Source organism: Cibotium barometz, chromosome 7 (assembly GCF_041138505.1).
Source record: "Cibotium barometz isolate CiBa-2024 chromosome 7, ASM4113850v1, whole genome shotgun sequence".
Taxonomy (NCBI): Eukaryota; Viridiplantae; Streptophyta; class Polypodiopsida; order Cyatheales; family Cibotiaceae; genus Cibotium; species Cibotium barometz.
Window position 1 is genome coordinate 23,968,105 of NC_141052.1, and position 17,977 is coordinate 23,986,081.

The 17,977-nt window shown below is 47.5% G+C and overlaps 1 protein-coding gene across 2 annotated transcripts in view; it reads right to left on the reverse strand.

Annotated features, from left to right (window-relative positions):
• Nucleotides 1–17,420, reverse strand: part of LOC147636801 (cytochrome c1-2, heme protein, mitochondrial-like) — a 59,893-nt gene extending 42,473 nt beyond the window's left edge. The window contains exons 1-6 of one of the 2 annotated variants that reach the window (XM_086800362.1): nt 17,281–17,420; nt 17,077–17,187; nt 4,542–4,750; nt 4,151–4,430; nt 3,957–4,028; nt 3,636–3,752 (exon numbers count right to left, since the gene is read on the reverse strand). In XM_086800362.1, the coding sequence (XP_086656488.1) occupies nt 3,636–3,752; nt 3,957–4,028; nt 4,151–4,430; nt 4,542–4,750; nt 17,077–17,160 (762 nt within the window). In that variant the 5' untranslated portion in view covers nt 17,161–17,187; nt 17,281–17,420. Of the gene's footprint in view, nt 1–3,635; nt 3,753–3,956; nt 4,029–4,150; nt 4,431–4,541; nt 4,754–17,076; nt 17,188–17,280 lie in introns of both variants that reach the window. The other variant, XM_086800360.1, reaches the window with a different exon arrangement.
• Between the last annotated feature and the right edge of the window lie 557 nt (nt 17,421–17,977).

Here is a 17,977-nt window from a genome sequence, read left to right on the forward strand (position 1 = left end):
TGAGCTAGGTGCCTGCCTCCTCAGCACTAGGAGCATTCCCCGCCTTCACCCTAGACTAATCCATCCCTCTTGAAGCTTCTGCGTTTGCTTCTCCAGCCTTTGAGAACCAGCGTTTGCTTCAGTCAGCAATCTTACACAGCAGTTCAGCAGCAGTACAGCCCCTACAACCATCAGGCGCAGCCATCTGTACCCTAACATAGCAGTTCTGTCCTTTCAGCCTACAGGCGCCTACATACAGCACTCTTTCAGGCCCCAGTTCAATAGGTACCCTCTGCGTTTGAGCATAGATCACCACCAGCAGGTATTCAGGTCAGTTCAATCCTGCGTTTGCAGTTCTACAGCAGTTTACCTTGCGTGTTCAGCCCTACAGCAGTGCCTACGCCCTCTGTGTATCGTCCATACATGCTACAGTCATCTGGTGAAGGTAATATATCATTCATAAGCATTTACAGCATAGTTACATAGCTTAGAACAGTCCACCGTAGTCCTTTCTTAGCCTGAGGTGTGCAGCCCTTCCTCATGCCCTTGGGAAGAGTGCATAGGCTCGAGATCAATTCATTGAGGTGTTTCTACAACCGTGTACAGTTCAGCCACGTTTCCGATCCTTCGAGATCTTGCGTTTGGCTTATCTACAGTCCACAGTCATTCTCTCTAAAGTAATAAAGCAAATACTATCTCGTTATCGGGATAGGGGGTCCTTCAGTGGGTAATTCAGGACCCAATCTAGTGTACAATTCTCATATCTCTCTCTCTCATCTCTTTAAAGTTTGAAGTATTAAAGTGGATTGCTAAACTCACGAAACTCGAAATACAGAAGACGGTGTGAGCATTTGTGTGACAGGATCTTCCAATACAAAGACTTCCGTTGCATATTACATGTGCACACTCTCTCTCGTGTGACCAGGACATACTTCTACCCATTGGCCAGCTTAGAGGTCGAATACATGGCCGGATTTATGTGTTTGTAAGGGCTATTGTGACATATCTTTGTAATATTGTCCAACATCTAATACGCAGCCCAATGTGGACAAAGTTATTGGGTTATTATGTGAAAACACTTAGTTGGACATTATTGTTGTTAGACATCAGCCCCTTCTTGCTAGCTTCCTATTTGGTGTCCTATTTTAGCCTCTAGGGCTGACCATGTTAGCTAGAGGGGCTGGTCACCCCTCATATATTTTCCCATATTTTTCCCCATTTTATGGAGTCTTGGGTATTTTCCCCAGTCGTGCCCCGAATACCTCTGCGTTTTCAGATTTGCAGCCATGGTTGCTGCGTTTTTTCTGAACTGATCTTGCTGGTAGCTCTACCTTCACCTGGGCTTCATCTGTTGGACCCGAAGGTACCTTCTCTTCAGCGTTTTTCCTCATAGGAGGTGTGGACACTGGTTGACCTGAATTTTCAGGTTTGTAGCCCCTTGTTTGGCTGCGTTTTCTTCTCCAATGGACACAGATCACTTGCAGAGGGGGTTTCTTGTTTGGATTGTGGCTTTGGAGGCAGTTTGGTACTTGAGGAGGATTCTGGATTTCTGATTTCAGTCAACGTTTTACTGATTTTGGAGCATCTATACCTGTGTTTTGTTCCTGGCCTACTCGGTTTCCCGGTTTCTTCATGTTCCTTGCCTTCTATTGGCAGTGGAGTGCTATTTTTTGCTAGATAGCAGTGTTTTGGCTGCGTTTTGCTTCCCACACGAGTTTTCTACACTCAGAGGGGGCCCATCTCCAGCTACTTCACTTGAGGATCAGTTTCGGGAGCTGTTTTGTATCTGTGGAGACTTTCTTCTATGACAGGAGTTTACAAATTTTGGAGGAGAGCAATGATCTTTTCAGAGATCCTGAGCAGAGTTTATTTTATCCGAGCCTGTGTTCTTTGCAGTGTTTGCAGAATAAGGAGGGTGTTTTGCCCTTTGAGGTGTGATCCTTTCACATGGATCATTTATTTGTTGCTGATTCTTGGGATCTGATTCTACTTCTGCAACAGTCTTCTGCTATTTGTGATGTTTTTGAGAACTTTGTTACCACTGCAGTTTATATTCCTGCTTCCCTTCCTCATTGTGAGGAGTCTACCTCTGCCTCTCTTTGTGATGCTTCTGAGGATGCCCCTCCCCCTGCAAGTTCTGCATTTGGTTTGTTGCAGTGTGCAGGTTTATTGTTTTGGAGGATGGTTTTTTAGACCCAGTGGGATGCTTTGGATCTGTGGTTGTTAACCGTGCCTGGGGGCACAGTGGCACTTCCAGAGTTTTTGGATTTGGATCAGAATCAAGTTGGGCTTATATCAGTCCGACGATATCTTTTTTTAGAGGGGGATGTGGAGTCCTTTCATCTTGCGATGCCCTCCTCAGTGGCATGTACTTATGTATAGCATTGGGCAACTCATGGTACGAAGTTTACGCAGATGGACCCCATCTTTTGTATAGAGTCTTTACATCTTGCGATACCGATCTTTTCAGAGGATGCTTTTGTATAGCATTTGGATACTCTTGGTGCAGAGTTGGAGCAGATTGACTCTTTCTTTTGAGGGTTCCAGTGAGGAGCAATTTGCTTCTCCTAGGATTGATTATATACAGGATCTGATCTTGGTTGGTTATGAGGTTTTTCATACCTTCTCCAGGCTAGATACACGACATTCGACTTCGGGGAGTGTTCTTACACTTGGGTTTGGAACCATTATTTGGAGCAGCACGTCGCAGCCTACTTGGTTGTTTTCTTCCAGAGGAGCAATGTACCTGGCAGCTTGTTCTATTGCTTTTGTAGCTGAGTTGCTGAGGAGATTGCTTGTGGAGCTTTCTTGGTACCTGTTTTTGCAGTCTTTCATCTTTGATCGAGGACAGCATCTCTGGCTTCTTGGAGTTCACTCGGCATCCCCTTCTTGCTGGCTTCCTATTTGGTGTCCTATTTTAGCCTCTAGGGCTGACCATGTTAGCTAGAGGGACTGGTCACCCCTCACATATATTTTATGGACTCTTGGGTATTTTCCCTAGTCATGGAGGATTTTATCTCTAGTCGGCTACCTACAATGGGCATATATATAGCTGGCTTGCCTCCCTCATTTCTCATTGCTTGCTTAGCGTTGTTTGCTGCAGTCCCTCACATACGAGGTTTTTTCCCCTCTTGCTCGGGACATGTGTTCCTTTTGGTGATGATATTGAGAGCAGGTTCTCACCTATGTTTCCTCTCCATCTCTCTCTCTCACTCTCTCCTGTGTTTCCACTTTCCCTTCTTCCGCTGCACATTCTATCAATTGTTAGGGTTGGTAGAGTTGGTAGCCAACTCACCAGCATTAGACACTATAAATAAGAGTGTAGGCTTTAGCCATATTCATTCATTGATCATCATTGAATCATTGAATCATTGAGAACTCAAGAGCACTCCTACCATTGAGTATCTCTATTCAGGATTGTACATATTTCATGTTAGTAATACATGGTAGATTAGGTCATCTCCCTCTACTTTGTATTGAGCATGAAGAAGCAGCAGTTTGTACATGGGTTTAAGTCTTTGATTAGGCACGCTAATCACAATCAATCAATTCATAAACACACTTCCGCAAGCACCCATGTTATAGTAGGCTAACAGAAACACAAAATTTCAAAAAAACAAAAAGACATATGAGGTAGGTGAGTGATCAAGGGATACTTGGGTCTCGGTTGCAGGTGTTCCATCTTCGTACTCAACAGCACCATCGATAAGCATCTTCGGCATTGCAATAGCCCCACCTGGAAAGTAGGGATTGTAATGCAAGCCCTCCCTTACCTGCCAGCATAAGCTTTTTTAAGTCTCATGCAGCCCCAAAGCAATGATTTGATGTCTCACCCGATAATTACAGTAAGTGTGTGCTGGGAAAACAAACAAGCAGTTGCAGCTGAGAAGTAAGAAGCTTTTATCTTAAGTCTAAAGAAAAGAGAACTGTGACACTATGACACGAAATGCATAAATGGAACTCAAAGAAGGATATACCGAAACTCCTGCAGGAGGGTCACGATACCCGGTGAGCAAAGCAAACACATAATTCTGGCCATTATGACGTGCCTGAAAAATGGAAAAGTAAAGAATAAGAGCTACCAAAACCACCTCATAGAATGCATAACCCATCCAGGAAAATCATGATTAGAGTGTTTATCCCAAACAACAATTCAAACTTTCAGACCTACCTTGGTTATCAAGCTCAAATCTGGAGGATATGCTCCTCCGTTTGCAAAACGAGCAGCTTGCTCATTTGCATACGGACTCGGGAACCGGTCACTAGGCTTGCCTGGCCTTCCATACATCTCTCCCTCGTCATTGGGACCATCCATAACTTCATCCTCCGCTGCAATAGCTTTCACTTCATCTTCTGTGTAAGCAACACCAACCAGATCGCGGTATGCTAGCAATGACATGCTATGGCATGCAGCACAGACCTGCTGATAAACTTGATGTCCTCGCCGGATCCTACACTTAATTAAACCCTCAATTAGAATGTTTGTTATTTTACACAACGAAGATATTCATGTGCCATCTCATGCAAATAGCAGAACTGGATGAAATGGCTAAGAGGCATACGATGCATGGTCATAGGAGCTCAAGATGCCCTCATGAGACCAAGGATAATTTGCAGCTGGCAATCCATGCTCAGCTTCATCCGCATAAGCAACCCCTGCAAGCCCTAAAAGACCAGTCACACCAGCTCCTAAGAAAGCCAAAGCTCTTAGTGTTTTTCCTCCAGTGCTCTCTCCGCAATCCTGGTGCCTACTCACCATCGAGGTGGTTGTCTGCTGCACAGGGCCACCATTTATTTAGCAAAAATCCCAGGCAAAAATGATCACAGACTTTTGCCCTCGCTTGGCACCACAACCACACACCATAAAGCAGCAAACAGAACCAGTTATGCTGACAGTGCTGCTGTTCAAAGCTACAAACTGCCACTGTTGTTCAAAGCCACAAATTGTCGCAAGCATATCGTGTCCATTACGGGCATCACCCAAGAAGGAGCTCCAAGCTGCATCCACATCTTTTCCTGACACTCTAATCGAATAAGAAAACAGTCTACAGGGCGTCTTGATGTTTATCCAGAACCAACTCACAGGATACGAATAACATAAATGGGTACAAATTTCCCACAAGGCTAACGTAATTTACCAAGGCCATTTCTAACTAGCCCCAAGCCACGCTTACATAGGACTCCTGCTCATGCTCTTAGGTCAATAACTAACATAAGTATTACTGATACCAATATCCTACAGTTATACTCATAAACCTAGAGAGAGAGTGCTTTTCACTAAGAAAGTAAGCTCAGTCTCAAAATGGTAATTTCAAGTATAAGGCGTTTCACCACCTGCAAGAAACACCTCAGATGCACCACTTCTCCATATAAGACACATTTCAGTTCCATACTACACAAATGCCACTGCCCCCACCCCCATTTCTTGTAACTATGGTTTTGAAAATGTTTTACATGATTCATGAATAACTATGGGGTGAAGAGATGAGATGCAATCTAATTTTGAAATAAATCAAGGTCGCAGTCCTACAAGACTCTACCATCTAGGCCGCTGCGTCATAATTTACCTTGGGAAAACTCACCAGGAAAATAGTCCTTGCTAGGTTGCCAGGGCACCATATAAATTCTCTAATAATGAAAAGGTTGTACAAGGCACACCCTATAATTTGATAGGAAATCACCCAGCCATGTACAAGTATCCCAACGTGCATGATGCACCCCTGATCACCCAACAAGGGCATTCGCAGGCTGTTATGGATGTGGCTGCACTGGTCTGCTCATGCTTCTATTTGCAATAGTGGAAGTTCCTGTGAGGACAAAAGGACGAAAGGACCAGATGTATGAGAGATCAGAGCAAATCAACACAACATGAAATGGATGAATGAGTGTATGTACAATGAATCATGATCCTGTACAAGAGGCCCTCTGATGTGAGGTGACTCGAGTAGTAGACCAACAAAGAAGCAAAGATGAGATCGGAGCTGAAGCACGGTCGGTGACGAAGGCCCGCATCGAGGACAACCGTCCCGTGAAGATGTTAATGTCAAAAGAAGGGGCTTGGTCAGTGAGACGAAGGCTCACATCGATGGATGCGGTGGCACTCCAAGGTAGTAGATCTCTGTAGTGGGGCAGCGGAAATAGAGTGGTGCAGGCTCTGGTGATAAGGGTGCCACGGTACCTGAGGGGAGCAAACTCTAGTGACGAGGGTGCCGCAGTACCTAGATGGGTGAAGCATGGTCGGTGAGACAGGCTCGCGTGGAGGACAGCAGTGGCACTCCGTGAAGATGTCGACGTGGGCTTGGTCGGTAACGAAGGCTCACGTCGGTGGATGCAGGCACTACGAGGTAGTAGATGTCTATAGTGGTGCAGGCTCTGGTGACAAGGGTGCTGCGGTACCTAAGGGGAGCAGACTCTAGTGACGAGGGTGCCGCAGTACCTGGAAGGGTGCAGGTTGGACGGCTGCCGGAGGACTGCACATGAGCAAAACGCTTAAGGCTGTCGAGCTGCTGCTGCTGCTGCTGCTGCTGCAGAGGGTAGAGCCAACAGCAGAATGGTGTGTGGGCAGAAACGCTGCTGTTAGCAGGATGCTGGAACCGACGGCAGTTGCTACTGCAGAGGGGAACAATGATGATCCAGTCTGCTACAGAGGTAGGCCTGCAGCAGCAAATCATTGATGTTGAGTGTTTGCTGAATAATGAAGCGATTGCTTATATATGTGGTTGGGCTGCTGGTCGGCCCAAAGAGGGGCTGTCGGCCAGCAACACAAATCAAAATGTCAAAGAAAATGCCCTTTTAGGGCTGGTTATCACACACCCCCTCTCAAGCCAAAAGGGGATCGTGAAAGAAGATGAGTTGATGACAAAGGATACCACGGTCCCACACTCGCACATTGCCAGAAGGCATGTATCCCCCTTTGGAAACGAAGTCTGATAAGTTCCGAGAGGAAGGACGAGATGCCAAAGGTGTAGAGGGTGAGTAGGTGTAGATAGGCTGGTCATCTCCCAATGTAAGACCTCGAATGGGGCTCTCCAATGTGTAAGAAGTCCCATCCTCCACGTGGTCCAGATTTGAGTAATGAGAATCAACATCTAGTGACAAGGGCTAGTCCTCTGAATCATGGGTAGACGATCCATGCTGTGTGCTCTCGAGGTCTTCAATCCCTTCGCTCATGATAGCTCGGATTCCATGTGAGGACAAAAGAACAAAAGGACCAGATTTACGAGAGATCAGAGCAAATCAACACAACATGAAATGGTTGAATGAGTGTATGTACAATGATGAATGTAATCTTGTACAAGAAGCCCTCTGATGTGAGGTGACTCTGAGTAGTAGACCAGCAAAGAAGCAAAGATGAGATCGGAGCTGAAGCACAGTTGGTGACAATGGCTCGTGGCGTCGAGGACAACCGAGGCACTCCGTGAAGATGTCGATGTCACAAGATGGGGCTCAGTCGCTGACAAAGGCTCGCGTCGGAGCACTCCGTGAGGTGGTCGGTGTCGAAGGCTCGTGTCAGTGGATGCTGTGGCTGAGGTAGTATATGTCTGCAGTGGGCAGCGGAAATGTAGTGGTGCAAGCTCTGGTGACAAGGGTGTTGAAACCGGCCTCTGGTTGAAACCAAAGTGCGGTAGACTAGGAGTCACCTTTCCAATTGTAGTCCAGACAAATAACAAATGAACAGGAGCTAGAATGCTCCAGAACAAAAAGGAAAACGACACCTCTTGGCCCCAAAGCTTGGAGCCCCTTTTGGTATTTCTTTATTCAAATTCAATGGAAAGTTTAACTGAGTATAACAAAGCCAGTCAAGGAAAGTAAACCTGCATGTCCAATCTGGCAGCCCTCAAGACCTCTTAGCATAGAGGATTCACATACAGATCTGTGTCCCACAAAAGCAACACACTGTAGTCTCCTCTAATCAACCAAGACAATACAACACGGCAGCCTTGAGCACGCATCTGGCTGTTCCATGTTCATGGCTTCAAACTCAGCCCAAGTACAAATCCACTGTCCAACTCTGTTTCCACCCTTCAAACTGCCATACCCCTCCTCTCACAAAGGGCCAGAAGAAACAACTCTGTAGTAGCAGACATAAGCCATTGGAAAGAAAGAAAGAAAGATATGTTCAAAGTTTACCAACAGTTATGCGCAGTTCTGCACCGGAGGGATTGACCGTACTAGTCTGTACTTGCAACCGCTTGTGTCAGCAACTCTGCAGCACACGTGTGCACCTGTCCGTACAAGTTTGTACTTGCAGCACACCTGTGTACCTGTCTGAACTATTCTCCCTGCAGCCGCCTCAGAACTGTACCTATAGCGCTTACGTCAGCCAGTCAACAGCAACCGGACAAAACCTGACTATAACCGTATGCACTTGCAGCTGTCCTTGTGATGCGCCGCCTGTACCAGCTGTACAGGATTGAACTGTACCCGCTTGTACCTGCTGGACAGGACTATCAGTACCCGCCTGTACCTGGCATATAGGTCAACTCCTACAACACACGTGTGTACGGTTTCTTGCAGCCGCCTGAATGATGCGTCGCCTGCACAGCTAGATTGATCTGTCCATACAGTACCCGCCTGTACCTATCTGCGTTAGAAAAACTGCAGCACCTGCACCAAGCCGTACCTGTCCGTACCAGTCGCCCTGCAGCACCTGTACCGTACAGCTCTCCTTCCGGCGTCTTGCTCCAGCTTCCTCTCCCCGCAGCCAAACCACACGTCCTCTTTCCAAAAAGCAAGAGAGAGAAGATGGTGAGGGAGGCGTGTACTCTAAAAGTAGAGTAGCCCCCCTCCAAAATTATCCTAGTGGCCCTCCCTTAAAGTTTTTAAAAACTAAGGGCCACCCAAGGTTTATAAACCTTATAAAATTTAATACCTTGGTCCCCCTTCACACTTGGAGTTGTCCACACATATTACTTTTGTCCGGACACCCAAGTATGCATCTTTAAAAATTTATCTTGCTCACCAACCACCATGCTCACACTTATGCTGTTCCACTTTCACAGGGTCATGACATACCCTCCTCTTGAAAAATGGCAAGCATCCTCGATTGCAATCTGGTGATATAGCAAAATATCCAAAGTGAAATGTACAATATGGCAAGATCAGCGTCCCAATCTCTCTAAGCCATGCATAGTCACAAGGAACGGGGGACGGTGACGGGGCGGGACGGGGGACGGCCATAAGTAGGGAACGGGGACGGGGGAGGGAACGGCACTCAAAAAATACTTTTTTTTTTAAATTTTTCTACTCTACACTTATTCTACTTTGGAAGTACATCAAAATGAGCACAAATTTACACTAAAATGGTAAGCTTTTGAGTCATATTAATAATTAAGTAGATACAAAATGAGTCATGACTCAAGAGTCAAGACTAAGCCTTAAGGAGGCAAAATACATGGACGGACTCAAATGAGTCAATGACAAAAAAGTGCTGAAGACTAGAGGCTAGAGGCTAGAGCTAAGTAGTAAGGCCCATGAATCATGATCCATGAATGATCATCCACGTGAAGTGCTCACCTCATGGTCATGGGTAGCTTGTGCCAAAGAAGCATCAAGCTCATCCTCAGTCTCATCCTCACTGGCATGCTGCTCCTGCACCTCATCCTCTTGTTGCTCTTCTTGTTGACTCATCTCCTCGGGGAAGGAATCTGCCTTCTTGGTCACGCTCTTGCAAAGCATTCGCAAGTTTGCGCTGACGAAGACAAGGTCATTGGCACGCTCTACCCCAAGTCGGTTCCTCTTCCTAGAGGCAATGTGGCTGTAGGTACTCCAAAGTTGCTCCAAGCAAGAGGAGCTGACGGCCTGGCTAAGTATGCGGATGGCGAGCTGCTCTACAGCTCCGGTCCATCTGAACCAAAGTCCTCCCACCATAGAGCAGCACCAACTTTGGAGCGATCAACCTGTGCATCATGACAGCCATAGGAGCCATGAAATGACCTGTACATCGAAAGCTGGTCCCTGATCTTGCGCCTAACCGATGCATCAGGCACAAGACGATCCAAGATGATCCTCCATCCAGTAGGAATTCCACCTTCCTAGACACAAGGCATGGATCTCCTCGTATCTGTCTTCGTCAGGCACGAAGTCTTCCAACTTCTCTATCATGCGATCCATGGCCTCGTAGACCTTGCCTATGCATGGTTGCATAGCGTCTACAATCCTCAATAGGTGGACTATGGGCCTCACCATAGCATCTGTGGTCTTCACACGCTCCCACCAAGAGGCGTCATTGTTGGGGTAAAGGCACTATGCCCACCCTTATAGTGTGTACAAGCCCATAAGTTATAGTACATAGTACACTTAGTACTTTTAATGTACTAAGTGCACTATTTGTACTAGTGCAATATACATGTGTGATAGGGGAGTCACACACTCACACTTGGTGAGTTGACTTATCCCCACAACTCTCTCTCTCTCTCTCCCCCTTCTTCTCTGTGTATGTCTCCCACACATGAACTCTAACCCTAATTAACTCTCCCATTCAACTGGTATCAGAGCTACGGGCTGGAAATCAACTGTAGAAGAGCTACGAGCAGAATTGCAGCGATGGAAGTTGCCTATGCACAGAGCTGTTGAACCAATCGTAGGCAGTGTAACCAACAAGGCGCTGGTGGCCACAAAGCGTAACAAAGAGGCGGGCGTCAATACAACAGGCGAAGAGGCGTTGGTCGACCGCTGGCCACTAGGCGAAGGCAGCAAGGCTTTGGTCGTCGGCGGCTGGCTACTAGGCGAAGTCGGAGGCGGGCGTCAATACAACAGGCGAACACGCCTACGAGCGAACCCGTAGTGCGAAAGGGAGGAAGGCGAGCGTGGAGCTTTTCGTGCATCCATTCAACTGCTAGCCGGCGGAGATTCATCGTCAGGTGCAGTCCGCCAAGGCCCGCCTCATCGTCATTGACCAGCCGATGCTTCCGGAGTTCTTCAAACACAATGGCCAAATGCTTCCTATGCTCCTCATCTGTGTGTGAATGCACAATCATATCATCGAAAAATGTGTCCACAAACGCTCTCTGAGGTCGGAAAAACCTATCCATCATCCTGTTAAATGTGGCAGGAGCATTTGTCAAACCAAAGGACATAACTAAGAACTCATATAGCCCAAAAGTGGTCCGAAATGCTGTCTTGTGCACATCCTCGGGTCTAATGCATATCTGATGATATCCACTTTTCAAGTCTATCCGACTAAAGGGAATCGATTCTTGATGGTATTCTTGTTTAGTGCCCTGTAATCTATACACATACGCCAAGAACCATCTTTCTTTTGCACTAAGAGTACAGGTAAGCAAAAGGGTGATGAGCTAGGCTGGATCAACCAGAGTCACACAGGGACGCAGGGACGGGCCTTAGGGACCGGGGACGCGGGGACGAGTGGGACGCGCAAGGAACGCCGTGCAACACGGAGACGCATGAGGTCGTCCCGGGGACGCGTTCCCGAAACGCGGGACGGACAGGGGGCGCGGTGAGAGGACGCCTCCAACGGCCAGAAACGGGCAGAAAACGGCCAAAAACGGGCAGATTTCCAGCTATAAAAAAAGGCACACTCTAGGACTTTTCTCCACACTCATTTCTCAAGCCTCAAGCTTCCACAATCCAAACTTCAAAGTTCCAAGTTGTGCCAACTTCCAAGCCATCTCTCTCTCTCTCTCTCTCTCTCTCTCTCTCTCCAAGTTCCATGATCCATCCCTCTTGAGACTTGCAAGCCTCAAGAGTCAAGCGGCAACTTGCAACTCTCTATTGCACCCTTCTTCCCTCTCTCACACACTATCATCATTCATGGCATCTCAAGGTGAAGGCGCCGCCGCCACATCTTCCGTTGCGGGCTCTTCACGAAGGAGGCCGGCGGTGCACACATGGTCATGGTGGGATGAGGTCCACTACACTAGTCGTGGAGTGGGCGGTGGTTCAAGGGCATGGAATTGCAAGCTTTGTTCCTACAAGAGAAGTGGCGGCGCCAACAAAGTGCGAGCTCACTTTTTGCACGAGGTCGGTCATCAAGTGCAATTTTGCGCACGCGTTACTCCTGAGAAGCGAGCGGAGCTTCTTGAGAAGCTCAAGGTTTATGAGGCGGCCGAGGCGGCAAAGAGAGGGTGACATGTTGCCGTTGATCCTCATGATGTGGTGAGAGCACGAGAGCAACCGACACGAATGGAGGTGGAGAGGAACCCAAATCTTGCTTCAAGCTCTCAACCATTCAAGTCCACTCCATCCACATCGGGTGCCTCCATTCCCATCCGCCGTCAATCCACTCTTAACGAGAATTGGAACCCAAAATTGAAGGATGAGGTGGATAGGTCGGTGGCTAGGTTCTTCTACCACGACCACATTGCGTTTCAAGCGGCACGGTGAGAGTCGAGACTCAATTCTCTTCACTCTTTTTTTTTTTAATGTTTCATGCTTCAAAGCATTTGTCATATTGCCAAAAAAAGCTAACATGCTACATGGTTTTCCTTACTTGAAATTGGTCTCCTCACTTCCGTGAGATGGCCACAAAGATCGGGGAATATGGCCCCTCTTATGTGCCACCTTCATCGAAAAAGATTCACACCACTTTGCTTGATAGGGAGAAGTTGGCCGTTGAGCACGCCGCGGCGGATACAAAGGCAACGTGGGAGACTAACGGAGTCTCTCTCATTGTAGACGGATGGAGTGACACGGCGCACGCGCAAGCGCTCCATCCATGGAGTGGTGGCCTACTCAAGGAGCAAAGTGTACTTCATCGAGTCACATGATGCGAGTGGCACTGGGAAGGCCATGGATGTGCTTGCCCCGGAATGGGCATCCACGATCGAGGTCATTGGGCCGGAGCTTGTGGTCGGCATGGTGGCGGATGGAGAGGCGTCAAATAGGGCAGCCGGGACCATTATTGAGTCAATGTATCCATCCATCTCACAGTTTCTTTTTGCATGGCCCATTGTCTCAACAACCTCCTCAAAGACATAGGTGCCTTGCCATGGATTGCACCCACCATTGAGGAGGCTAACCAGCTTGTATCCTTTGTCCTCAACCACCAAAGGCTGCGACATGAGTTCTCTAAAAGGAGCACTCTTTCCCTCCTCAAGTATTCTGAGACAAGGTTTGCATACAACTTCCTCATGCTAGGCCGCTTGTCTACATGTGGCGGAGTCCTAAGAGGGCTTTTCCTTAGTGATGAATTTTCTGCCATGCCGCAGTCAAAATCGGCAACAGGGAGAACGTGCCGAGATCGCGCCGACGATGCCGCTTGGTGGGAGAAGGTGAAGACACTCAATGCCTTGGTCAAGCCTATTGTTCACCTTCTACGAGTCATTGACGCCATGTATCGGCAAGGTCTATGAGGCCATGGATCGCATGATCGAGTCACTACAGCAGCTTGTGCCAGACAGGGCCGAGTTTAAGGAGATCCACTCATTATGTGAGTCCAGGTGGAACTCCTACTACTCTCCTCTTCATGCGTCTGCCTTTGTGGTTGATCCAGAGTTCCAGGGCAGAAAGCAAGAGGCCGACAAGGAAGTAAGCAGGGGATGGCGGATCATTTTGGAGCGCTTAAAGCCCGACCCTACCATCACGCGGAAGATCAAAGACCAGCTATCTCAGTACAGGACGCGGCAAGGATCTTTTGGATGTTTAGATGCACAGCTTGACCGCCTCAAGATTGGGTCTCCTCTTTGGTGGGAGGATTACGGATCAGATGGGCCGAAGTTACAGCGCTTGGCTATTCGCATCCTTAGCCAGGCTGTGAGCTCTAGTTGCTTGGAGCAACTTTGGAGCGTTTACAGTCACATTGCCTCTAAGAAGAGGAACCGCCTTGAAGTGCAAAGGGCAAGTGATTTGGTTTTTGTGAGCGCTAACTTGCGCATGCTATGTGCGACAGCAACAGGGAAGGCGGATCCCTTCACCGAATGGGAGATGGCACAGCAGGATCCTGCAGCTCAGGAGCATCTTGAGGAGGTAGAGGAGGAGCTACAGCCTGAGGGGGAGGAGGAGGCTTCAAATGGCATCGACGACTTCGACTTCCAAGCCTCCCGCGAGGCTAGCACTTCAGGAGCTTGAGGCTTGACTCTTGAGCCTTGAGCCATCTCACCTTTTTTGTGCCCACTGCCAATGGCCATGATCTATTGTGATCTATCTAGTATCCCTATTTTGTACCCACTCTTTTTTGTAACCCTCACTGCCCATGAGGCATGTACTTATCTCTTTGTATCTATCAGACTATCAATCACATAATCAGTGTACCATCGATGTTTTATTAGCGCATTTTGCTCAAAATGACTCTTGTTTTTTTGTCTATTCGGTGTAAAATTTTGTTCAAAGTGTGTCTCTATATGTATGTCATGCATACAACTCCTAAATTGCTTTTAAAAAAGAGGTTTTTTTTTGCCGTTCCCGACCCCGTCCCCGGGACGGCACTTCCCCGTCCCCGTCCCCGTCCCCCGTCCCCATGTGACTCTGGGATCAACCCTTTATTCAACAACTCCTGTACCTGACTCATAATTTCTTCTTGTTAGGCTGCACTAACGCGGTACGGCGGTCTATTTGGTGGGGTACTCCCCGGAATTAGGACAATAGCATGATCTTCTGGCCTTTCCGGAGGAAGTTCTCCTGGCAATGACTCGAAAAAACAATCTTGGTACTAACGTAAGAAATCAGTCTTGTCTTTATCTAACATAGACAAATTAGATTTAGACTCATCATCTTTTGCATCCTTTACAAAAATCAAGTACGCGGAAGGATACTTTTTCATTACTGATGAAATTGCCGAAGCTGATACAATAGAACCAGATTCCCCTTTAAGCTTAACATCCAAAATATGCTCTTTCCCTCTATGAGTTAAAGTAATCTTCCTGTTGTATGTATCCACCACCGCATGTACTCTATGGCACCATGGCATACCCAACAAAACATCACATCCATCAAGTGGCATGATGTAGAACTCCTCACTATCCACATAACCTTGCACATGAAGCCTGAGCTTCCCAATAATAGGAGTAACGGGTTCTGCATACCCAGGACAAGCCATATTAGCCTCATACAAAGGCCCCATCTCCTCTGCACGGATCCCCAGTCGGCCAACCAAATCCGGTGAAATAAAGTTGGCTCTAGCACCTGTGTCAAAGAAAATCAAGGCATTTTGATCTCACTTTGCCCCATGCCCTGCACAACTCAGTCTCTTCACCACCTGGCTGTTCCCCAACAAGATCAAGAACTAACCCTGCAAAAGGTTTTGGTTTCTTAGACTTGGGCTCCCCTTTAGTGTCAGAGTCCTTTTGGGACTTACGCTTGGGATAGTTAAAAGACATATGTCCCTCCTCTATACAGTAAAAACATTTCCGAGCATCCATCAAAGCCTGTCTCTCCTCAGGAGTTCTCTTGGGCATTGGTAACTTCTTATACCGCTTCTCTGTAGACCCTTTTGCATCACGCGAAGCATGCCCTGACTTTTCAGATTTGTTGCTTGAGCTTTTACTTCCTTTAAATCCAGATGAGACTCCAGTGAGTAACGCATTTGCCGTCATAGCATTCTCTATCATCTGCGACATGTTTGTTACTCGAGTCTTTATGCAAGTCACACACTTCCTTGGACAGCCCACAACAATACTTCTCCACCTGCTCAGACAAAGGCACTGCACGATAGGAAGTAACTGGGAGTAAAGCTTCCCAAAACTTCTTATTATAATCCTCAAGATTTTCACACTTCGATGCATCCAACTTGTGCCATGCTGTCATTACATCCACCTCAAAAGTAGATGTGAGCCATACGGAAGAGAACACCTGTTTAAACTGTATCCAAGTAGATGGTGCTATGCCCTGTAAAAGAAGAGTGGACCACCACTGCAATGCATTGCCCTTGAGAAAAGTCGCAACTTTTCTCACCTTAGAGGATTCCGTGTAGTTTCCACCAGAAAAAGCAGGATCCTGTGGGAAGGCACCACTATTGCCCTAAGATGGGTTCTTAGAATGCACTTTCTTCTTCTTCTTTTCAGGCTCAGAACGGGATCTCTCGCCCCGCAGCCAGACCACACGTCCTCTTTTCAAAAAGCAAGAGAGAAGATGGTGAGGGAGGCGTGTACTCTAAAAGTAGAGTAGCCCCCCTCCAAAATTATCCTAGTTGCCCTCCCTTAAAGTTTTAAAAAACTAAGGGCCACCCAAGGTTTATAAACCTTATAAAATTTAATACCTTGGTCCCCCTTCACACTTGGGGTTGTCCACACATATTACTTTTGTCCGAACACCCAAGTATGCATCTTTAAAAATTTATCTTGCTCACCAACCACCATGCTCACACTTATGCTATTCCACTTTCACAGGGTCATGACATGTGCCGCAGTACCTGAGGGGAGCAGACTCTGCTGACGAGGGTGCCGCAGTACCTAGAGGGGTGCAGGGCTGGACGGCTGCCAGAGGACTGCACAGGTTGTCGCGCACTTCCTACATCAACCTTCTGTTTCTAGTAATCTCTTGTGCTTTTAGCAGCCTAGGGGCATTGCAATGTCAATCCCCACTCAACAATAGAAGCTACATTGACCTGTGTCATTCATTTGATATGGAAAAGCTAACTCATGCCTTGCAAAAAATCCACATGGAATGTGAATAAATACTTGGCAGGTTGTCTCCAGAAGCAAAGCTCAGTCATTCTAGCTCATATGACTTTTTCTAGAACACAAGACGCTAAAAGACACCCATGGAACCAGAGGGCAGGTGCGCTCAAACACCCACCTCCACCACGTGGCCTCCCTCTGAGAAGAGGGGATCGGGGCATGGGGACTGGGTGGACACTTTGGGCAGGCATGCCCTTGGACAAGCCAGCCTTGCAAGTTGCATTCAAAGATCCGATGATTCACCAAAATCCGCAGTTTGCACTACCATCCGCATTTTCAGTAGACTGCCAGCTTAGTAGCATTCAAACGCTGCACTAAATCGTGCAATGAGGACATCAGATGTCTAGGTCTGTGGCACAATGGAAACGCTGGGCACATTTCCACACGATTCGCACGTGCAGATGCCTAAAACACGCCCATGACAAAATTAATCAAAGAAGATCTGCTTGCAACATTTTGATCAAATCGGAAGCCCGAGATTTCAAAAAACAGCAGGCATCACCGAGCCTGCAAATGAATTTACCTGGAGGATGGCCGTGTTCCGACGCAGCAGGAGCCGAGACAGAGCCCGTCCGGCGAACGAGCCCGCCTCGCGAACGACGCCCATTTCGCTGGATCCAAGAAAAACCCTAGTCTGCAGCAGGCGGACCAAAAATGAGCATAAAATACATGGGAGCTGCGAGTAGCAACAACCAGAGGAGGGGGCTTGGTTGCGAGAAAAGCTTACCCTTGTCACTCGTGGAAAAACTTCTTCCGTGCAGATCAGACAACGTTTGAATCACCGGGTTGCGCTGCAAGAAGGTTTCACATTTGTTGAGGGTGTCCGCTGTGCGCCCGCCCAAAGCAGACGTGTCACGGCCACCAATGTAGGAAAAAAGAGCGGTGCGCATTAGACGGCTTATGATACACCAGATTGTTGTGAGAAAAAAAAAACCAGTATTGCACCCGCGCATTTGTGCGGCTGACCAAGGTTCCAGAAAAGAACTATTCTCTCTCTACAACCATCTCTCTCTTTCACACACACACCCTCTCCCTCTTTCTGTCACGTACACACACTCTTAAATGTTGAAACTCTCTCTCTCACACACATGCACAAACATATACACACCCACTCTCTCTCTCTCTCTCTCTCTCTCTCTCTCACACACACACCGAGTTTGAGTCCCACCGTTGGTCGTATATACCCTCGTGTTGCATTATACCGACGTTAATAATTCTCTCTCTCTCTCTCTCTCTCTCTCTCTCTCACCCTTGGTCATATATGCCCTCATGTTGCATTCTACTGACGTTAATACCTCTCTCTCTCTCTCTCTCTCTCTCTCTCTCTCACACACACATGCACACATTCCCTCTCTCTTCTTACACTCTCCCACACATAGAAGCGTTCTCTCTCTCACTCACACACACACACTCTCTCTCTCTCT